This window comes from Schistocerca piceifrons, chromosome 2 (genome assembly GCF_021461385.2).
Source record: "Schistocerca piceifrons isolate TAMUIC-IGC-003096 chromosome 2, iqSchPice1.1, whole genome shotgun sequence".
NCBI lineage: Eukaryota > Metazoa > Arthropoda > Insecta > Orthoptera > Acrididae > Schistocerca > Schistocerca piceifrons.
In genome coordinates, this window is record NC_060139.1 from 401,792,380 (window position 1) to 401,817,285 (window position 24,906).

Genomic DNA, 24,906 nt, shown 5'->3' on the forward strand with positions numbered 1-24,906 from the left:
CATTTAAATTGTTTAACAATCTTTTTGAGGTGCCTCTCTGTGAATCAGCAAGTTCTCTGTCAGATTAATAGCAGACTGTCCTTTTATTCCATCTTGGGCTTTTCATTGTTTGACGAGAAAATGACACTTGGCATTCAACAATGATGACAAAATCACTGTTACATTGCCACAGCATGTTATTTTTTTGGTCACAGAGGTTTGCAAAACCTGATATGGATTCACAGATTTCCTGGTGATTTTTGGACAACATGGTTGTGGAGATGAAGCAGCGATTAGTATGATTAATCAACAGTCTTAATCGCATTTATTATTATTATACCACCAACCGGTTTCAACCAGACGTAGGGAGCATCTTCTGGGCGGTCACACCATTGGTCGACTGCTGGTGGTGTCACTCCTCTCTACATAACGATAGGAAACTGCCGTTATGTAGACAGGAGTGACACCACCAGCAGTCGACCAATGGTGTAACCACCCAGAAGATGCCCCCTATGTCGGGTTGAAACCGGTTGGTGGTATAGTGCTTCAGAGTCTCACCCAGAAAGCCCAGAGTTAAGAAACCAATTAAGTGAGTCAACTTCATACATAATATCAGTGATACAATGCCATACTACTCTACTCAATTACAGCTAATAAGGGCCAATTTTCCTTCTCAAGAACAGAACTTCTACTGACGAGTTTGTCTGCATGGCCATCCTCCGCATCAAGCACAGAAATATTTGTTTTGTAAATAAAAGCCGCCTTTCCTTGCTGCACCGAATTTTATTTCTCCCAGATGTGTTTTGTCTTTTTCACTTTAAGGCATCATCAGTGGGATAGTTCTTCACATTTTTGGTTGGCACCAGCATTCCCTCTCATCTGGTCACATGTTGGAAGTCACAATACAGCTCTATTTCCGAAACATAAGCATGTTTTTATGTTCTGAACTCTTTTTCTTCCCACTTTTCATCTTGTTTGTCCTTATTATAGTGATGCATTATCAGTCTTCTGTCACTAATTATATATATTTGACCAAAAACTGTGATTTCAAGATGGAACTACTGTGAATTCACGTGTCTCATCGTGTTGATGAGACATATAATGCTGTAGTGCGACATCCAGCATGTGACCAGATGAGAGGAAGTATAGACGCCAACCAAAAAAAGTGAAGAATTAACCCACTGATGATGTCTAAAAGTGAAAATGGCGAAATGTGTCTGGGAGAAATAAAATACAGTGCAGCAAGCAAAAGCACTTCTTATTTATAAAACAAATAAATAGAACTTCTACTATTTATTTAGTTTGCTTGCTTGTAAAGGTGATTTATAAAATGTTTTCTTTCCTTGCATTCTGATCTCAACTGTGCATGGTACATTTTAAATCTGCATTCTGCAAGTTGATCATGAATGGTTTTGACCACTGGCACTGAAAACAAACTTTCTGATCACTGACAAAAATAAAAAGATGTCCAGGTTGTTGATGCTCAAATACAACCAGAACAGAAGTTACTCGCAGATTGTTTTTATCAAAGTTCATGAAGATAAATGACTACATGTTGTTTAATAAGTGAGTTATGCAGAGATGTTGGCACAGTGATTGCTGTACATGTAGGTATTGAATATTTTTGGGTGTTGTATCTGCAGTCTGGCGTACTGATATTTTGCAGTATCAGTAAATACATATTAGCTTATAAAACGACAGGATGAAAATTTAGTAATGTAAATGATCCTTACGTTCCAAAAGTGATCTTCTTTAACTAAAATGTAGTTGGTTAGAAATGCATAAAAATTCACAGTAGTATTTCATTAGCACACTGCACGCCTACATGGTACATTACCTTTACATATAAAAATTGCTGTGTTCAAAATTTTGCTAACCATGCCAATTCTTAATTAAGGTCTTGATTGAATAATGTAGCATATGTTATCTGGTTCATAAAAATTAGGGCAAGAAAAGTATAATGTCAAATCATGGAATCTAATAAACATAATGGGTTAAAGGTCACAAATACATTGGGTGTGGTTGAACTCCAACTGTGAATCTTTTAAATTGATTAGTTTCTGGAAAAATTAATTTAATTACTGGAAAATTTTGAAATCAGGCCTTTCTAATAAGTGATGTCAATCATCTCAAAACTACTGAATAACTCACACTAATTTTCTTATAGCATACTATTGTAACAAATTTGATTACTAAGTTCTCTTAATTAACAATGTTTTAATTATAGCTAAGTATACAATTATAATCAGCTGATCACAAACAATGATATGGAATAATAAAATTACTTGATACATTGTATGGAAAGCATTTTGACAGTTCCAAGTTCATACTGCCTACACATTAAGGTGTGTAGATTTAGTTATGTAAGAGTAGTAGAATGACAGCAGGTGGAGTGATGTAGTAGAATGGTAGTAGGTGGAGTGATTTTATCTTGCTGTGTTTCAGAGGGTACAACCAATATGTCAATGATGAGTGTAAGGCAGTAATCCTTGACATAAAAGCCAGCACGTTAAACAAAGTAAGTTAAAACATGATTTAGATATAGGTAATTTTAGTACTAGGACAACAATAGCAAGAAATGAATCCATTTTTGCAACAATAGGAACAGCAATTTTCGTTTGGTGAAAAAAAAGTAGTATTAATTGCAGGCTGCAGATCACACAGGAAGAGATCTGTATATGGAAATCAGCTATAAAATTTCTAGTAAGATAGTTATTGTTTGAAACCATTTCTAAAGATGAATCAATTAAACTGTATTCCAATAATAGCAGATGAACTGTGTTCCCTACACTGAGAGACTGGGCAAGGAAAAGCAAAGGCATAGGAGAAGGAAATAACAAAAAACTATTCAGCATTGATTTCATTGTGCTTTAGTTTCACAGTGTTTGTAGGAGTAAGTCATTTGTTGGTTATAGTGATTGAATGTTAGCTTACTCATTTAGATTGTAAATACATTTATTCCATGTCTTTTTTTTTCACTTGTATTTATTTGCTTTTTATTCAGCTTATCATGTAGAGTATGGCACATTCAACAATTCTCTTATAGCTGCATGAATTGTGTTATAGCAGAGAGTATTTCCACTCTTAGGTCCTAGCTCCTTGGAGCAAGAGCAAACTCTCACTGAATTATAGAGTGCCAGAGTGAATGGCACTGTTCTAGAAAACAACTTTGATTCTCAAAAAGTATCAAGCAGAAGAAGAAGAAGAAGAAGAAGAAGAAGAAGAATGATCAATAATCCTCCTTAAAATCTCAAAAATTCGAACTTTTATGATAATTACAAACTATTACCTATCAATAAGGCAATAGTTTTAATATTCCAGTTTGACACACTATAGGCTTTTTCCCATGATTTGCACATTTCACACACCAGTAGCAATTATAGACACAAATTACTGCAACTCATTTAAAGAAATATTATTTTATTTTTCTATCTAGTTTTGAGTCATTTCAGATGAAGCATATTGAGTTTCACATACTAATTCTTAAAGCATCGTACTGGGCACTGGAGTTGATGGTACGAGGCTTAAGGTGTACAAAATATGTCATTGCTCCCTCATTGTTATAAAAAAGGGCACGCCCACTTAATGGTTAATATTGTGACACAAATAAGGATGTGCCCTTCATTAAATTTGTTTTTAATTATCTGTAGTTGTAATTTATCTTTCACAGTATTATAAATTGAGTAAAAGAATGAAGTTAATGTCCTAACTCTACAGTAGGATACTGAAATTAATTGCATACCTGTACCACTCAAAACCCTTTGCATAAAATTTATCAAAAAAGTGAACTTCTGACCCCGCTGCTCTTACATCAGGATGTAATCTTATGAATTCTAAAAGAGCTCTTGTTCCACCCTTCTTAACGCCAATTATAAGAGCATCAGGAAATTTACGACTTGGTTCAAGTCCCTGATGTTTCAGGAATCGATATTTTGGAGCTCCATCCTATAAATACCAAAATAATACACAATATAATAAAATATAACAATAAAGCTATAATGTCTATGTGATGTTTACAAAATAACTCTCATATTCTTACAGGACATAATAATGATCAAAAGTAGAAAAATGTCTCAAGAGTATACATAGGGAAACAAATATTTGTTGACACATGGATAATTCTGTCCTTTGATGGGCATCTCTTTGTTGTTACCCCAGGAGGAGGAGGTGTTCAACGTGGTTACCACTCATTCTTACACATTCTCTGGCCTCCCTTCACACAGATACACCAACTCCTGCGAAACATCTGGCTGCCCTCAGAGTTGGTCACGAGCACGGGACGCGCACTCTCTTGTAACATGTGCACATTGTTGGTGAGTGTGAAACATGTCAATGGCTTTAAATGTCCCCACCGACAAAAATGTAACAGACAAAACTTAGATAAATATGGATGTCATGCTATTGGTCCTTCTCCACCAAATGACCTCTCATTAAATGTTCATGTTAGGAACTGTTGCACGAGGTGCAGAAAATGGGGTAGTATCCACTGTGCATAAAAAGCATCTGTTGTCTTACTGCAAGGACAATATTCTTCAATTGTCTGGGTAATTTGCCACATAAAAACTGGTGATAAGCAGCATCTGTTAACTTTTCTAGCAAAGGCTATGGCTCACGTCACTCATGATTGCTGCCTGTAGAACTGTATTACTCAAAAGCCAACCTGTGGCATAGCCCCAGTTGAAAGTTGCCTATGTAATGGTTTCCAGAGACAACAAAAATTTGATTTTTAATATTTCATACAGTTATTGACTGAATATACAATGCTGTCATGAATTACTCATTAAGAGCTATAATCTTAACTTATGTACATATCTTGAGGCACCATAACTCATGGTGTACATTGCCCGGATTATATTCATCCAGTATTTGACAGAGTGAGACTTAGTGGCTCCCAATAAATTGTACATATAATTTCAAAACTTATACTTATGAAACTTTTCTCACTTCAACCCCCACCCCTTCCCCCTCGCCACACACACATTCACACACACAAAATGATGAAAGAAAAAAAGTTTCACACTAACTACATTTTTGCTGTTCGTGCACTAAACAATACAATTGCAGTGTCAGGCATTTGCTGCTTCTTTACTACTAAATCTATTCACAACACACTTTGCAGATAGAATCCACATGTATCACTTAACATACCTTCCAAATTACATCATTTTATGACCTCTAGTTCAGGAAATGCAATGTTTTATACATGGTAGTTTTATTCTTTAAAGAGTCAGCAGTGGGAGTTTATTAGTTAATACTAAAGTGTACACTATGTCTTGCTTCCTTGACCACTTGAGGATTTGCATCTGCCCACTTGTAGTTGCTGGGATAATTTATCATCCCACTTTAGAAATCCTGCCACATATGTAAATAAAATACAAGCTGTGAACATTAGATCTTCAGCACTCTGTCTTAGAATCCACTAGCTGAATGATCTTGTGGCCTGAGAATTTGCACTCGTAAGAGATATGGGTAAACTGCTCATTGTAGTTAATCCTGAAAATGGATACCATCAGTACTTAGTTACTACTGTATCCGCAAGACTTTTGCATAATCTTTTGGCTCCTTTCACAATTTCATGATGGCAAATGCTACATATTCGTCCCCATTTTAAGGTACATGTACTAGTGATATGTTCCAAAATTTCACTGGCTATTTACATTTGTGTTTTGATTTAGAGCATCCAACATTACTATTGCAGGAGCAGGCAAACTGAGAAGACTGTTGGAATAAAGAATTTCTTATGTTGATGATCACTTTCACCCTAGTACACACATTATATTTAATTCGTAAACTAGTACTGGAAGGCACAGTTTGGCCTTAGGGATGAGCATGCGATAGCAGACTGACACAACGCACTGTGTTCCTGTTACATCTAACGGGAGAATACTAGCAGTATTGCCGTGTGTGTGTGTGTGTGTGTGTGTGTGTGTGTGTGTGTGTGTGAGAGAGAGAGAGAGAGAGAGAGAGAGAGAGAGAGAGAGAGAGAGATGAAATAAAAAGAAGAAAAGTACTTCACCTTGTGTGTGGATGATTTTGAATATTCTAGACCAGTGGTTCCCAACAGGTGGTCCGTGGACCCCCAGGGGTCCACAAGCTATGCCAGAAGGGTCCGCAAGATGCTATTAGAATAAAAAATATATTAAATATATTTTTTATGATAACAGATTTTTTGTTTTGGCTGCTCAAGAATGAATATGTCAATGTTTTTTCTAAGTACCAAAAATAGAAAACATATAAAAAGACTCTAAATTTAGCTTTTTTAGGTACTTGATACTGTGATATGACAAGGTACCAATCATGCTCGATGAGGGGGTCCTCGAGAAAATTTTGTTGGGAACTCCTGTCCTAGACTGATCCACAGAGAGTTTAATTCAATTAGTCAATGAGTTTATATGTTTCTGTAAATAGTATATAATCTTAAGAGAGTGAGCTACCTCACTAAAAATTAATTTCAAGTTAGTTCCCAATACCAGAAATGGCTAAATATAGGTGTCAGTAGAGACAAAAGGAAAGCTTCTAACACTTACTTTGGGGTAATGGTGATCCCCCTTCTGAACATTATAAAAACCAGTACAGCTTGTTCATATGTAACAGCTTTTGTCTTGCTGTAATTATGCATTTTTAAGTGAACAGACTTTTAGAACAAGACTGAGAAGCAGAACTGAACACCAAGAATGTTTTATTTTGGTTCGATAATTTTTTTGGTAATGGAAGTTGTGATGACAGACTGAAGAGTAGCTTGAAGTTACATATGTCTGACATTACTTTCACTACAGCTTCAATTCTGTAGCTGTGCCACAACACTGTATTTAATGTCACTGTGATTATTCTGTGAACCTTTGGGATGATAACTGTTCTTTGGTTTTGTATAATGTCATAATGAAGTGAATGTGATGATATTTTCTAAATGGTTCTTCCTTTTCAAGTATTCAGACAGCTTGATCTTGTGCATATTGCTATCCTGCATTTTGCATATTTTTCCTAAAAAAATCATTCTTCTTGGTACAAAATATGACTTCAGATAAAATATAAAATACTTATTTACATTTTTAATCATTTACATCTATATTTATAATATATGCCTGTTCTCTGAATTCAGTTCTGGACTTTCTCTTTCACTCTCGCAGTTTCAGATTCTGTCTTCTCCTACTTCTAAAAACAAAACAGAAAAAGCACTACATTCTAAAGTCAGCTGTGACAGCCATTAAAATGAGCATTGGACAACCCTCAACAACATGACGGCATTTAATATGAGAGGAGGGATGGAGGGGGAGGGGGAGGGGGAGGGGGAGGGGGAGGGGGAGGGGGAGGGAGGGAGAGAGAGGGGGGGGGGAGGGAGGGAGGGATGAGAAGAAATGAAAAGAGGAGAAACTCAGTGCACTGATGCAATGAACATTAGTTGCAGGGATCCACAAGCTTGCTAACACTGTCTCCCTCCCGCCCCGTCATCACAAACCCACAACGCTTTCAAGTCTATGATGGATCATTGCAGTGTACAGTGCCAGTGAACTTCAAATGAAAGTGATTTGTGTTATCAGTAATTTGATAGTAGCTAGTTTCATAATGGAAAAAAATAAAAGGTATTCACATGACGTGGTCTATAAATTGAAAATAGTAGCATATTCAGAAGAACATGAAACACAGCAGCTGTGCAGCATTTAGGCCCTCCACAAACAGAGAAAACAATTCATGATTGACTGAAAAAAAAAAGAGTAAGACTAACAGGGCAAATAAAGGACTGAATATAAGCTAGTACTACAGTGGATGAAATTATGGATTAACAGAGTGTGGGAGAGAGGGAAAGGTGTGTCGAGGTCTAGATTGAGAGACGATATTATTGTTAAATCTTTCAAGAAGTGTGACATAAGTAATGATCTCAATGGCAGTGAAGAGGACAATGACCATGAAGTAGAAGAAGAAGAAGAAGAAAGTTCAAATGATGATTTTCAGGGATTTTAAAGACCAGTTCTGTTTTATGAACTAAGTTTTAGTTTGGCTTTGCAGTCTAATAATAAAAATGTCAAAAATGTTATTTTTTAAAAAATGACTGCTTAAAAATTGAGGTGCATCTTACAATCCGTAGCGTCATATAGTCAGTAACATATAAGTCATTAACACCAGGCACAAACAAAACAGAAGAACGGCAAACAAAATAATATACATGTAGATACATACAAAGAGGTTGTTAGAACAAAACAATATCTGTCTGAAGCTTAGAGAGTTAGAATCTAGGATAAGAGTAGTGTCAACCAGGGCACTACTGCTCTACAGCACACATGCAGGCAATACATCATTTCATGTAACCAGTGGTATGGCAGGCATAGGTAATCAACAAAGGTGACGTGTTCCAAATGTTGAAACTCAAAACATTTTATGTTATTCACAGGTTATGTGCAGGTTCCTTAAATTTTCATCACTATGGCTTTAACTATACCCTCTCCTCTTTATTTGGAATTGAATTTGTGATTTAAGATAGCAGTGATCTAGTTTAGAAAGGTGACAATAGAGGGTTGGCAAAGCCAACAAATGTGATGCAACACAAAGCTATTTACTGGCTAGAAGATCGTAGTAACAAACTGACCCGTAGCATAGCCTGATGTCTATATCATGCCAAAAGGCTAGTTTGTTTTGAAGTGGTGAACTCAACAAATGTGATATTATGAAGATGTAGAAACCTTCAAAATATTTAACAAAGCATGGAACATAATATTGTGTTTGTCAAGGAAAAAAGACAAACTTATGACAACAGTATGCCTCCAAAAACCTTTTGCACAACACTAAATGATATATATATTTTTACATTCTTGCTTGTGGTAAATGTCCTACGTTGCAAGTCGACAATTCATATAAGTATCAACTAAATGTTTTGAGTGCCACAATAAATACTGAGTCTACAGATACAGCAGTGTTCCATAAAAATTTTAAATTGCATGTACACTCTATCAACTCACATCCAAAGCATTCTCTCATAGGAAGCAATGGGTGAAAAACAGCAAGCAAACCCCATGAACAAGATTCATTAAAAGAAGTCTGTTGAAGCCAGATCCTCTCATGTCTGATGTAGAATGTGGCTGCAGAAAACAGGCTACTCGACTAACAAAAGATGACATGATTATAATAACTGGAGGAGCAAATGACATTTAACAAAATAATGCCAAGGAAACCACAAGATCAACATTACAAGCACTAAAACAACCTGAAAACATATGCAAACATAGATAAACTACAGAATGTACTTACTTAAACAACATTGTCCTAAAAACATGTATGAGACATGACTTGATGTGCAATTAATGTGTAAATAGAGAGACAGGAACTATGAACAGAAAACTCAGAAACTACCTTCTGAAATATTTCTTTTCTATCGTTTCAGGGCTTAGCATAACATGAGATACCATATGCCTTTAAACAACAAAGGTAAGTGGTATGTGTGGCTTGAAATAGAAATGCTGATAAACAGTTTACAAAACAACAAAGAAGTGCATACTGAAATTTTAAAAAATCAATAAATGTGAAGGATAAAACAGAGAGTATCTAAGTATAAGTTGTGCAGGATCAGTTGCAAACAGTGAATCTGTTTTGGAAGCTACAGGAGATTCACAGAAAAAAAGAAGCAAAAACAAAAAGCTTTAACAACAATTGCAGTAATGACAACATGAGCACACAAAGTAATCCAAGAGCAAAGCAACAAACAACAACAACATAAGAAGTTGACTAGCAATGACCATTCCATGTAAGATGCATTCAAAATTTGCTCTTCAGATTTTTACTGATTTTGAGATGATATTTCAGTTTCCTGGTGACAGCTTAACAGGACAGTTAGTCATATTCTGCATGTGCATTCTGTCGTGGGTGCAGGATGGATGGTAGCCCAAACAGTGAAGGCTGGGAACCACTGGCCACTCAGAATCATTTTTCAGTAACACCACACAGTATTTCCATTAGCATTTATAGAGCCGTCAACTCGTGACAATATTGGCAATCCATCGCTGAAGTCAACTTAGCTGACAAGCAAGACATGCCTGTTACCAATCCATCTATCAAATGACGTTTGGAGGACACACAGCTGTCCAACAAGGCTACTGAACTCCATGTGTGACAGATAGTCCTGATGCAGGTTCACAACAAGCAGCAAGTGACAGTTACAACCTTCACTGAAACTCAACATCACCAGCAAAATGTACAAAGCTCTACTGAAAATCTCTCTGAACAGTATGATGTTGGCCCTTACACAGTATTCACTGAATGTGTGCCTAAAGAGAGAAGCACCAGAAGATTATATCTAAAGGCTATAGGCTGGCTGATATATAAGGTGGGTCCTCAGGTCTCTACAAGTGATACCTGAATTAAGTCATCTGGTTGCAAACAAATTGAAATTGAATTAAAGACAGCAGCTGCTGCTAATTATGTGGTTCAAAATGCTGTTTTCACAAATGTGGGTGTATAAGTACAGGGGGACCCAAAAGTCAGTTAACATTTAAAAATGCACTGATTCACAAATTAATGTAGGGAGAGAGCTAAAACTTGACACACATGTCTGAAATAATATGGAGTTTTACTGAAACCAAAAACATGAGCAAACACCAGCCAACAGACAGCGTTGGACAGCAACACGTTGGTGGCACCGCATGAAAAATCATTAATGTGACAGGTGAAAGGTATGCCTATATGTTACAGAATCATATCATCCCTAGCCTGGCTGATAAACTTCTGCTGAAAGATACAACTTCTGTGCAGGATAGTGCTCCACCCCATGTTACTACACATGTGAAAGACCTCTTGCACATATTGTTTGGTGAGGATTACGTACTGAGCCACCATTTTGGTCATCCTTGGCCTGCCAGAGATCCATGTGATTATCGGTTGTGGAGTTAGCTGAAGTCACAAGTCTACCTCGATCATCTGACCTCTTTAGGGATGCTAAAAGACAACATTCAATTATATTTTCTTACCATATCTACTCATATCCAGTACAGTGCTGTTCACAATATTGTCCCTCGACTACAAATACTGCTGATGGCTGACATGTTGTCTTTGTCATACAGAACATACTCTTTGCTAAAAATCAGTTGTTATGCTGATTTTTGTGTCCTTTTTTGGTTTCAATAAAACCTGATGTCATTTCAAGTATGTATGGCAGCAGAGACCACAAACCAAAAACTGAATCCACACCACAGACCAAACACCAAAGCCAGGTCACAGCCAACTGTCCTATGCCCTGCCAGCTCAGCGGCCTTGGGAGACATAGCTTCCATAATCAGTGCTTCCGTGGGTCAACAAGATGGTTGTCAAGCGCCATGTGACTGGTGACTGACCATCTAACGGTTATGCCACACCAGGCCATCGACCCTGCTTGAGACATTCTGACGTGGCCTCAATACAGGGTTCTTCACAACTGTCAGCATGTGGAAATGGGATTTAAACCACAAGGACTAGCCCGTCAGCAAGTCATCACAGCTGAGCTATCTGATAATGCACAGCCTGTGTCAGTTGATACTGTACTTCTTCACTGCCCTCACCAGGCTACGGACCAACATTCGCTGCCTGAATGTCCACCCCAGGTACAGGGACATCACCTTGATGCCGGGTCGCCACCCTGCAGTCACTAGCCACCACCCACCAGTGTGCTGCGGTAGCTGGGCCACCACTATCATCCATGGGGAACATCTGTGTCAACATGTCCATATCAGCATGCTGGGGTCTGAGGATCGTCTCTTGTGTATACCGATAAAGTTTTCTACCAACTGATTGGTTGCCTTCTTTGCTCACTCCATTGACCAACTCAAGTAGAGAATCACTTGCCCAGTCCTACCTGCTTCGTCGCCATTGTTACACTATTGGTATCACAAGCACTTCTGGAGTGGAAATGGTCATCCACAGGAGCCTTGAAGAGAAGGAGGTGAGTAGCAGTGGTGTTCAATGTAAATTTTGAAGTGCTGGCAACAAGTGTTTTATTTTGGGCCTGTCTTGTTGTGTCTGTCCTTTTCTTTCTATTTTGGGCATACTATACGCATGTAGTGGTAGTGCTGAGCAAAATGGCTGTCACTGAGAAAGCAACAACTTGAGAGACAATTCAACATCTAAACAACATAGGTAAGATTAGAGCCGACAATGAAGTTCTGTGCAGAGAAGTGAACCATTTGAAGGGTGAAAGTAGGAAAGAATCATCTTAAGACATATCTTCACCTATCCTTGATGCTGGTATGGTCTCACTGGTGGCATCATTTTCTGGTAAACCTGGAGAAGATATTTTTGTATGCATGGATAGTTTGCTTATGTCCACAAAATGTAACGAACAACTGTTACGTTTAGCTCGCTTAAGACTGGTAGCAGATGCTACAACATTCATGACATGTAATGAGAAACTGCGAGTTGTTTAGTCCTTCACAGACTTTCAGGAAGGGTTAATGGTTTGCTACAGGAAGAAGAATACCTCGTGGTACTATCATGACAAACTTAAAGGTGTAGCACAGAAACAGGGAGAGTCAACAGGGAGTTTTTTGAACCACATCAGACAAATTTATGTCAATACATATGAATTAATGAATGATGACCATGCCAGTAAAGGCACTTTGCAGGAGGCAGAACTACGGGCACCTGATGCATTTTTCTGGGGCTTGCGATCTGAAATGTCATGGAAAGTACACATGGAGTTTCTGAGAACCCTTGACAAAACAGTGGCAACTGCAGTTGCTTTGACTGAAATTGATTCTGTAACTAGAGAAACACAGAAGTGCTCAGTGTTTAATGCAGAGATTGTTCATTATAGGGGTGGTGCTCCGGGCCACATTCAATGTTTCTGTATGAAGCCACAATTCAGAGATGCAAGCAAGTGGGATACTCTGTTCAAAAATGTCCACAGGCACTAAGACAGTGGACTCAGTGTAACATTCAAGCTCCTTCATTGATCAGTACAGGCAGTGGTGGGACCACTGTGCAATGCTCCCAGTAACTTCAACTATGAGACATTCTGGTGCAAAATCAATGCAGATATTTGTCTATTTGGTTATATAAAGGGAAAGTCATGTAAGTTGTTGGATAGAGGATTATTGGTATCCATGACTAACCAGAGTATATTGAGTACAGGAATCTGAACCCATCATGCTGTAGGTAAAGTGGTGTGGGTGGTAAAAGTGTGAATTCTCTCAGTTCCGCATTATTGGATTTCCAAGTGGAAGGGAGAAACTTCTGAATATGTGTGGAAGTTAGCTACAACATAATTCTGGATATGGACTTCCTGAGTAAACATCGCACTAATGTTGATCTGTAGCAGTTCACAGTAGAACTGCTTAGGACACTATTCTGTCTCAGTTTTACAGTTAAAAGAACTGAAGCATTGCAAGGAAATCTCCAGACATTGGGTAAGCTGGTTAAACAGTGTAGACAGTCTCTCAGACTCAGTTCACAGGATACGATACCGAAAGGTACAGGAAGGCTGGTATGGATGAACATAAGTACTCATCTGCTACTTAATACTGTGTGTGTGGTAGAACACTCACCAGAGAACGAAGTACTGGGTCGGGAGCGATGTTTTGTATGGCATAGTTTGTCATATGTGCAAGAGCTAGATGGTAGCCACGTAGTTCACGTCAGTATAGATAATTTTTGTTCAAAGGAGGTACAGCTATCAAAAGGAACTTTGATAGCTAAGTTAGAGGTTTCACAGGATGAATTAGAGAGGGATTTCAATACAGAATACCAGAATCTGGGACAGTCTGTCAATTTAACTGCAATGAGGGGAAAAGTGTTGCATCTGAAAGTATGTGAGAAAGTAGTATGCAGCTATTAGAAGGATATGAAGGCCTGTTTAACCTGCCTGGACCACTACCAGATAAACCTCTGGTACAACTCAGAATTCCCACATGGAATAATACAAGAGATTATTAGTCCCTGGTCAGTCCCAGTAGTAATTGTGCCCAACAAGTCCTCAGATGGGAAAAATGGTTATAGGTTCTGCTGCATCACCGATGCATACTCAGTGCGTAATATCACAGAGACACTAGACAATCCGGGGCAATGTCATTATTTCACCACCTTCGATTTACACAGCAGCTATCACCAATTAGAAGTAGCACCAGAGGAGCAGCCTACAACAGCATTTTTGTTCCAATTTGGACACTTGCATTATTGTCAGATGCCTGTAGGCCCGGAAAATGTGCAGGTCACTTTCCAACCCTCTTTAGACAGAGTTCTACAGGGCCTGAAAATAAAGCACTGCTTAATACATTTAGAATAGTACACTCGGACATCCACAGGCACATGGTATATGAATGGTTGCATGCAACATGGCTGATTCATAGGTTAGAAATGTGTCACTTTGTATTGTAAGTCAGCTATCTAGGTCACGTCATTGGCCAGAATGGAGTAAGTACCAACCCTTGGCTTGTGTAATCAGTAAAAAAATTTTCACTGCCTAGCACAGTAAAAGAAGTACAATCATATCTTGAGATTGCAAATTTCTATAGAAAATATATTCCAAAACTTGCAGTGGTAGCACAACCCTGTACATGCCTGCTGAAAAAAAAGTGGAAAATTCAACTGACTCCAGTTTGTCAGGAAGTATTCCAGTTGTTACAGGAATTATTGACCATGAGTTCAGTTCTCATTTTTCTAGACCATGAAATACAGCTTATCTTATCTTGTGATTCAAGCTACTATGCCCTTGGTTGTGTCCAGAGCTAAGGTATGGATAGGAAGGAACACCCCCTACCCTGTGCATCCAGGCATGTAAACAAAGCAGAAAATAACTATTCAACTACATAAAAGGAAATGCTGGGGCTATTTTTTGGTATCATGTATTTTTGGTGCTTTCTGTAAGGAAGGCATTTTAAGGTAACCAGAGATCATGGTGCTCTAAAATGGCTTCTGGGTTAAAGGATCCAACCAGTAGGCTAATCTACTGGGCCTCAAAGCTTAGTGAATTCAATTTTGAGGTGGTGTATCTTCTCGGGAAGTTTCATAAGTATGCACTATAGAATGCATCGGAATAAGCACATAAGTGTAGCACAGAGTTCAGGCTATCAACCCTGATTGTCAGCAATATGCAAAACACGCGTAGTTCAGATCTGATGACAGACTGCTTCACAAGTAAATATGAAGTGGTCACCATACAATTGCACCAGCCTGTTTACAGGATGAAATGTTGAGGAAAACCCATGATTCCAGCTCAGCTGGGCACAGTGGACGATGAGAAGTGGATTGCCACTTGTGGACAATTGGTGGTGGCCACAGAGGAACAAATATGTTTACCACTACTTAAAGAACTGCATCCCTTGCACTCAAAGAGCTGAGCTGTCATCAGTGAATACCACTACAAAGACTGCCTGAGGCAGAGAAACATATTCAATCAATTGGCCTTGATGTTCTCTGCCATTTTGCCCAAACACCAGAGGGAAACCGTTATTTACTAGCCATAATTGACCATTTTTGATGTTATTTGGCCATGATTGCTATACCAAACCAATAAGTAACCCAGTGCCTCACACTTACAATAATCACTGGCTACTGAAATTTGGCACACCAGAAGCAATAACAACAGTCTAAGGCATGAACTTTATGTTTAGATTGTTTAAGTAGCCATGTCAGCTACTGCGCATTAAGAACTAGTGCCCTCAAATTAATGGCAGAACAAAGAGAATGCATAAGACATATGCTAAGTTATTATATAAATAGTAGCCATGATAATTGGGACATCCTATTACAATATGTTGTGAGTGCATACAATTCAAAAATCTACTAAAGCATAGGTCTCTACCCTACAAGGTTGTTTTTGGTCAGAAAATGCCTTCACCTTTTGAATTATGTCAACCTACTCCAGAGCATGATGCATCCTCTATTCAAAAAAACACTCACAATAAAAAAGCAAAATTACCTAATTATCACAAAGTTACCTAATTATCACACTGGGCAGTGGGTTATGTCATCTAACACACATGTTCTGAAGAATAATTTAATTGGATGGATAAAAAATCTACTCACTAAGCAGCAGCAGAACACACATAAAAGGAGGTTGTAATTAGGCACACTTTCAGAGCCAGTGGCTCCTTCTTCAGACAGAAGGGTTGTAGGGGAAAGAAGTCCTTTTCCTTCATCCCTCTTCCTTCCCCTCTGACCCTTCTACCTGAAGAAGGAGTCACTGGTTCCAAAACCTTGCCTAATTACAACCTTCTTTTAGTGCGTGTTCTGCCACCGCTTGGTGAGTAGATTCTTTATCTACCCACTTAAATGATCTTGTCAAAAATTGATTGCTTTCATTGTTATATTAGCCCATGTTCTGAAGAGGAATATGATCTAGTTCCAAAGTACCATGGACCCCAAAAGGTAGTCAAAACAACATTCCCAGTTAATGTTAAAATACAACTCCCCACCCAAACCACAGTTGCCCATATGAGCAGAATCCACCTATTTCAAAGTGAACTGGAAACGCCGCCTCAACTGCCAACAACTTCTTCGAAAGGGGGAAGGGAATTGGGTAAAGAAAGCAGGAAGAAGAAAGGTAAAAGGAAGTCAGTGACACAGAGTGTACCTGAGATTGTTCCAACACATCCATACACCTTAAGACCATGAGCTGGTCTAAAAGCTGAATGTCTGTAATTGCTTATTAATTACATATCATGGGTATATTTATGTAGCATTATTTCTATGAGAAAGGTTCACGAGGAACATTTGCGTACATGTAGTAGGTCAGACAACTATTAATAGAACATCAATATGTATAATTCAAATCAACTGTTATGTTTGCTACGTAGTTGATATAGAAGAAAGTAAGTGCAAATGAGCCAGTACTGAAGATAATTAATAACAGATGTTTTAACAAATTATTTAGGAATAAAGGAGATGACTCACCTAAAGGCAGAACCGCTGCATCGTCTACAGATATATACAAAAAAGGTACAGAGCTTTACTTTGCTAGCTGTTGTTGTTGTTGTTGTTGTTGTTGTGGTATTCAGTTCTGGGACTGGTTTAATGCAGCTCTCCGTGCTACTCTATTCTGTGCAAGCTTCTTCATCTCCCAGTACCTACTGCATCCTACATCATCCTGAATCTGCTTAGTGTATTCATCTCTTGGTCTCCCTATACGATTTTTACCCTCCATGTTACCCTCCAATGCTAAATTTGTGATCCCTTAATGCCTCAGAACATGTCCTACCAATCGGTCCCTTCTTCTTGTCAAGTTGTGCCACAAACTCCTCTTTTCCCCAATTCTATTCAATACCTCCTCATTAGTTATGTGATCTACCCATCTAATCTTCAGCATTCTTCTGTAGCACCACATTTCGAAAGCTTCTATTCTCTTCTTGTCCAAACTATCTATCGTCCATGTTTCACTTCCATACATGGCTATGCTCCATACAAATTCTTTCAGAAACGACTTCCTGACGCCTATTTATACTCGATGTTAACAAATTTCTCTTCTTCAGAAACACTTTCCTTGCCATTGCCAGTCTACATTTTATATCCTCTCTACTTTGACCATCATCAGTTATTTTGCTCCCCAAATTTCAAAATTCCTTTACTACTTTAAGTGTCTCATTTCCTAATCTAATTCCCTCAGCATCACCCGACTTAATTCGACTACATTCCACTATCCTTGTTTTGCTTCTGTTGATGTTCATCTTATATCCTCCTTTCAAGACACTGTAAATTCCGTTCAACTGCTCTTCCAAGTCCTTTGCTGTCTCTGACAGAATTACAATGTCATCAGTGAACCTCAAAGTTTTTATTTCTTCTCCATGGATTTTAATACCTACTCCAGAATTTTTCTTTTGTTTCCTTTACTGCTTGCTCAATATACAGATAGAATAACATCAGGGAGAGGCTAAAACCCTGTCTCACTTCCTTCCTAACCACTGCTTCCCTTTCATGTCCCTTGACTCTTATAACTGCCATCTGGTTTCTGTACAAATTATAAATAGCCTTTCGCTCCCTATATTTTACCCCTGCCACCTAAAGACTTTGAAAGAGAGTATTCCAGTCAACATTGTCAAAAGCTTTCTCCAAGTCTACAAATGCTAGAAATGTAGGTTTGCCTTTCCTTAATCTTTCTTCTAAGATAAGTCATAAGGTCAGTATTGCCTCACGTGTTCCAACATTTTTACGGAATCCAAACTGATCTTCCCCGAGGTCGGCTTCTACCAGTTTTTCCATTCGTCTGTAAAGAATTCGCATTAGTATTTTGCAGCTGTGACTTATTAAACTGATAGTTCTGTAATTTTCACATCTGTCAACACCTGCTTTCTTTGGCATTGGAATTATAATATTCTTCTTGAGGTCTGAAGGTATTTCGCCTGTCTCATACATCTTGCTCACCAGATGGTAGAGTTTTGTCAGGGCTGGCTCTCCCAAGGCTATCAGTAGTTCTAATGGCATGTTGTCTACTCCCGGGGCCTTGTTTCAACTGTCTTTCAGTGCTCTGTCATACTCTTCACGTAGTATCGTATCTCCCATTTCATCGTCATCTACATCCTCTTCCATTTCCATAATATTGTCCTCAAGTACATCGCCCTTGTATAGACCCTCTATATACTCCTTCCACCTTTCTGCTTTCCCTTCTTTGCTTAGAACTGGGTTTCCATCTGAGCTCTTGATATTCATACAAGTGGCTCTCTTTTCTCCAAAAGTCTCTTTAATTTTCCTGTAGGCAGTATCTATCTTACCCCTAGTGAGATAAGGCTCTACATCATTACATTTGTGCTCTAGCCATCCCTGCTTAGCCATTTTACACTTCCTGTCGATCTCATTTTTGAGACGTTTGTATTAGTTTTTGCCTATTTCATTTACTGCATTTTTATATTTTCTCCTTTCATCAAATAAATTCAATATTTCTTCTGTTACCCAAGGATTTCTACCAGCCCTCGTCTTTTTACCTACTTGATCCTTCACTATTTCATCTCTCAAAGCTACCCATTCTTCTTCTACTGTATTTCTTTCCCCCATTCTTGTCAATCGTTCCCTAATGCTCTCCCTGAACCTCTTTACAACCTCTGGTTCTTTCAGTTTATCCAGGTACCATCTCCTTAAATTCCCACCTTTTTACAGTTTCTTCAGTTTTAACCAACAGTTCATAACCAATAGATTGTGGTCAGAGTCCACATCTGCCCCTGGAAATGTCTTACAATTTAAAACCTGGTTCCTAAATCTCTGTCTTACCATTATATAATCTATCTGATACCTTCTAGTATCTGCAGGATTTTTCCATGTATACAACCTTCTTTTATGATTCTTGAACCAAGTGTTAGCTATGATTAAGTTATGCTCTGTGCAAAATTCTACCTTCCTCTTTCATTTCTTACCCCCAATCCATATTCACCTACTGTTTCCTTCTCTCCCTTTTACTACTCTCGAATTCCAGTCACCCATGTCTATTAAATTTTCGTCTCCCTTCACTACCTGAATAAACTTTTTTTATCTCATCACACATTTCATCAATTTCTTCATCATCTGCAGAGCTAATTGGTGTATAAATCTGTACTACTGTAGTAGGCGTGGGCTTCGTGTCTATCTTGGCCACAATAATGCGTTCACTATGCTGTTTGTAGTAGCTTACCCGCACTCCTATTTTTTTATTCATTATTAAACCTACTCCTGCATTACCCCTATTTGATTTTATATTTATAACCCTGTATTCACCTGACCAAAAGTCTTGTTCCTCCTGCCACCGAACTTCACTAATTCCCACTATATCTAACGTTAACCTATCCATTTCCGTTTTTAAATTTTCTAACCTACCTGCCCGATTAAGGGATCTGACATTCCACACTCCGATCCGTAGAACACCAGTTTTCTGTCTCCTGATAACGATGTCCTCTTGAGTAGTCCCCGCCTGGAGATCCGAATGGGGGACTATTTTACCTCCGGAATATTTTACCCAAGAGGATGCCATCATCATTTAAACATACAGTAAAGCTGCATGCCCTCGGGAAAAATTACGTCTGTAGTTTCCCCTTGCTTTCAGCCGTTCGCAGTACCAGCACAGCAAGACCGTTTTGGTTAGTGTTACAAGGCCAGATCAGTCAATCATCCACACTGTTGCCCCTGCAACTACTGAAAAGGCTGCTGCCCCTCTTCACGCACCATATGTTTGTCTGGCCTCTCAACAGATACCCCTCCATTGGGGTTGCACCTACAGTACGGCCATCTGTATCGCTGAGGCATGCAAGCCTCCCCACCAACAGCAAGGTCCATGGTTCATGGAGGGGGGGTGGGGGGGACTTTGCTAGCTATCGGCATGGAATTCCTTTCTCAAGCTGTACGAGAAAAACACACACACACACACACACACACACACACACACACACACACACACACACACACACATTCGTTGAATGAGCACAATATAGGGAAACAGGCCCATGGGAGTGTAATGGGGTGAAATAAAGGTGCAGTGTGGGGTGGGCTGAGGGATTGCGAGGCAGGGTGCAGGGAGGGGGTTGGGAGGAAGGATCTAGCAGCTCAGGGGAGAGTGAGAAGCCACCCGTGGGCTAGCTAGGTGGGCAGGTAGAGGGACCATGTGGCAGGCAGCTGAGCACTCAGTTTCACAGACTGGGGGCGTCAGATGGCAGCACACAACTAGCTGACACTTATTGGGCAGGGGTAATGGGAAAGGGGTGATCTACACACACACACTATTCTATTTGGTAGGAGGTGGGGGACAGCGAGTTACCTTAGGTTTAGGCCAGGGAGGTTACGAGCGTGAAGGATGTGCTGCAAGGATACCTCTCATCTGCGCAGCTCAGAAAAGCTGGTGTGATGGGGAGGATCCTAATGGCATGCTTTGTGAGGTAGCCACTGAAAATGCACATGTTGCCCTCAGCTGCATGTTGTGCCACTGGGTGGTCCACCTTGTTTTGACAACAGCTTGGCAGTGGCCATTCATTCTGGTTGACAGCTGGTTGGTTGCCATACCAATGAAAAACACTGTGCAGTGATTGCAGCAGAGCTGGTATATAACATGGCTGCTTTCACAGATGACCCAGTCTCTGTTGGAGTATGATAAGCCTGTGACAGGACTGCTGTCGAAGGTGCTGGGTGGGTGGATAGGCTAGGTCTTGCATCTGGGTCTTCCACAAGGATACGATACCTGTGGCTGGGGATTTGGGGTGAGAGTGGCATAGGGATGGTTTAGGATGTTGTGGAGGCTGGGTGGGCAGTGGAACACCACTTTGGGAGTGGATGGAAGTATCTTAGGTAGGATGTCCCTCATTTCAGGGCATTATGGTAGGTACCGTATTTACTCGAATCTAAGCCGCACCTGAAAAATGAGACTCGAAGTCAAGGAAAAAAAAATTTCCTGAATCTAAGCCACACCTGAAATTTGAGACTCGAAATTCAAGGGGAGAGTAAAGTTTTAGGCCACATCTCCAAATCGAAACAAAGTTGGTCCATTGTAATATGAGACACAATTTAGGTCGAATGAATGACGATACAGCTACAGTAGTTTGGTTCGAGTCGTAAGCTTAGCAGTTAAGCTTTGCCAGGTAGCCATTGCTATGTGTCAGGCGCTTCGTCTGTATTTATACGGGTACCCTTCCTTTTTCACGTGCTTCGTCTGGTTTGAATTGGTTGCTTATTTTTGTTTGATCTAATAAGCGCTGTTTTCTTTGTTATAGGTGATACGTCACTCTAAGCTGAAAATGCATTACTGTACGGTGTCATGCAATGTTTGTCGCATTCTGATAGTGCGTGTTTACCGGTACGGCCTGTCGCCGCTCGCGGCATGGCTTGCTTTTGTGCGCACTACCGCCGCTTACAATTAAAAAAGAGAGGAATCGTCTCATTAGCGAAACAATGGCAAGAGACTGCTATTTGCTATTACTTACACTGCTGCTTTCTTTGATAATGATCAACAAGAACCAAATAATAGACTGCGTATGATAGAAGTTCTGAACGAGAGTCAAGCGAAAATTTTTCTTGTTTGAAAATCTTTGCAGGCGCCTCTTTAGCACATTACATTCTGCACAGAAATTAGTCATCTTAGATTTAAAAATCTAGTCAACTGCCATGCTTCATTTCTGACTGTATCACTATTAGGCATAAGAATAATACGATTATAAACATGACATGATTTGTATATTCTTCCGCGTTTGCTGTTGTCTCACTCTAGTTTCGTAGTTTATTAGGCAGACAGGATTTAAATGAGATAGCAGCAAACACGAAACAATACATGGCAACATGTTTATATTCGTATTATTCTTATGGTGAAGAGAATACTGCATGTGATTCACAATTCATAAAAGTTGCTATTAGCAACCATCTCTTCTCACAGGTAGGAAAAAATTAAGAATGTAGAGTTGGCCATATTGACAAACATCCCAAACAGTCTTGCCAGTCGGATTTTTGTAGTACACTGAAATGCTGCTACATTCGAAGATGAACAATATGGAATTTGTATTTACTTTGTTGGATAATGTATGAAAATACAGTGGTCGAAACTCGGGCGGAGAAAAAAGCTCGTCTTTTACCCTTTTTTTTTAATTTATTTACTGACGCAGAGGTTTTGGTGCCAGTATTTATCTTTGTGCCTACAAAGCATGCCTGTGTAGCGCTACACATATTCGACGGCGGAAGTTAGTTGTGGCGGCACCCACCAACATTTTTCAGAACTTCCGCTTGCTTTGCACTCGATTCTAAGCCACAGGCGGTTTTTTGGATTACAAAAACCAGAAAAAAAGTGCGGCTTAGATTCGAGTAAATACGGTAATCAAAACCCTGCAGAATAATGTGGCTGCCGGCCGGAGTGGCCAAGCGGTTCTAGGCGCCACAGTCTGGAACCACGTGACCGCTATGGTCGCAGGTTCGAATCCTGCCTCGGGCATTGATGTGTGTGATGTCCTTAGGTTAGTTTGGTTTAAATAGTTTTAAGTTCTAGGGGACATATGACCACAGAAGTTAAGTCCCATAGTGCTCAGAGCCAATGATGTGGTTCTGTCATTCCCATCTGGAGTAGTATTGGGGTGAGAAGGGGGCGCTTCTTTGCGGTTGGTTATGTGAGGATCTGATGTGTATGGGGATATGGCACGGGAGATCTGTTTGTGTATTAGGTCTGTGGGGTATTGCCTGTCTGCAAAGGCCTTTGTAAGGCCTTCAGCATACTGGGCGAGGGAGTTCTCGTTACTGCAGATGCAGTAACGAGATGCTCAGAGCCAATGATGTGGTTCTGTCATTCCCATCTGGGGTGGTATTGGGTGAGAAGGGGGCGCTTCTTTGCGGTTGGTTATGTGAGGATCTGATGTGTATGGGGATATGGCACGGGAGATCTGTTTGTGTATTAGGTCTGTGGGGTATTGCCTGTCTGCAATGGCCTTTGTAAGGCCTTCAGCATACTGGGCGAGGGAGTTCTCGTTACTGCAGATGCATCTGCCATGGGTGGCCAGGTTGTGTGGGAGGGATCTTTGGTGTGGAAGGGGTGGCAGCTGTCAAAGTGCAGGTACTGATAGCGATTGGTGGGTCTGATGTGGACTGAAGTGTGGATGGAGCCATCTGGGAGGACGAGATCGACATGTGTGTGCTTGGGTCTGAGGATCACCTCCTGTTGACTGTAGTCAGATGTGCTGAACCATGTATTTTCGTATTCATTAATAAAGTGTTTTATCAACTGACTGACTGCCTTCTTTGCCCGCTCCATTGGTAGCCTCCAACAGAGAGCCATCTGCCCACTCCCGTCCTGCAGTACACCCCGTTACAAAACACTGGGCTCACTGCTCTGGGCTCTATGCCATTAAAGAGTGTGAAAAGCAAATACCTCCCTTTTGTGTCCATCCCCCTAGGAGGGCATGCAGCTAATTTTAGAGAAATTAACCAGTGCTTGGCAGTAGAAAGTATAGCATACAAGCAAGCAGCATCACAAGTAAATTTCTAACATATGCAGATATAGTCATGGGCAACTTGGCACACTCCCAGACATTTATACACTCTCAGCCTAGTAGAGCTAGTTGCCTGATACACTGAAAAACCACAAAACCGCTAAATGAAAGGAACAATTCTTCAAATCAGAAGCTTCAGCAGACACTACGTGTTTTACAAATGCCGGCTACATATATCCGTAAAAGGCACCACATTTTTACCCGTTTAAGAGGCAATAATGAAGCAAAGCCACTTCAACAGACTCCATGTGTTTTACCAATGTCGACTACACATACCAGTGAAAGGTATCACATTTTTAACAACTCAAGAGGCAATAATGAAGCAAATAGGTCGCAGGTGGAGACAGTAGTGACACAACAGAGACCTGCAAAGGAAGGGGTACATTCAGTACCCGATAAGCTTAAGGATGCCAAACAGAGTTCACACAAAACCAGTTGGAAACAATCCATACCCATTATAGCCCTACAGACTACAGGGGAGCCTAACTGTTCAGAATGGATTAACTGAAGCAATTTATAATATAGTGGCAAATGTACTAAGGCAGATAATGGACAGCCCAAAAGCAGGACTGAAAAACTGTAATGCAAAAGAATTCATTGCAGAATTGCTACTGAGTCTTGGTCTCAACAATGGCAGCATGTGTTAAGAATATAATGCACTGGAATGCTCTTTCCATTGAAAGTAACAAACACAGTGCATATAATTTTTACGTTCCAACTAGATATCAATACATGCCTTATCTGAAATATAACTGCTGCCAAATGAACCCTTTCTGTATCATAGGTTTAATGTAATTCGAGTTGACAGAGGCAATGGATATGAGGGTAGAGCGCTTCTCGTAAGTAATGGAATCCTGTATAAAATCTAAGAAGATAATAGACAAGAGATACCACTTCAAGCTGCTGCAGCTACATTATATACAAAAGAGAACAAAATAAATGTAATATTGGTTTATAGATTGCTAAGGAAGACCATAACAAAACAACAACAACAACAACAACAACAACAACGAGTGTGGTGTTTAATTCGGTGATCCATCTCACGATAATATTAGGTGATTTTAAT

At 39.7% G+C, this 24,906-nt stretch overlaps 1 protein-coding gene across 4 annotated transcripts in view; it reads right to left on the reverse strand.

Moving 5' to 3' along the window:
• LOC124777397 (heparan sulfate glucosamine 3-O-sulfotransferase 3A1) overlaps nucleotides 1–24,906 on the reverse strand; it is a 158,809-nt gene that overhangs the window by 108,501 nt on the left and 25,402 nt on the right. For all 4 annotated transcript variants that reach the window (XM_047252791.1, XM_047252789.1, XM_047252790.1 and 1 more), the window contains exon 3: nucleotides 3,722–3,924. In XM_047252791.1, the coding sequence (XP_047108747.1) occupies nucleotides 3,722–3,924 (203 nt within the window). The remainder of the gene's footprint in view (nucleotides 1–3,721; nucleotides 3,925–24,906) is intronic.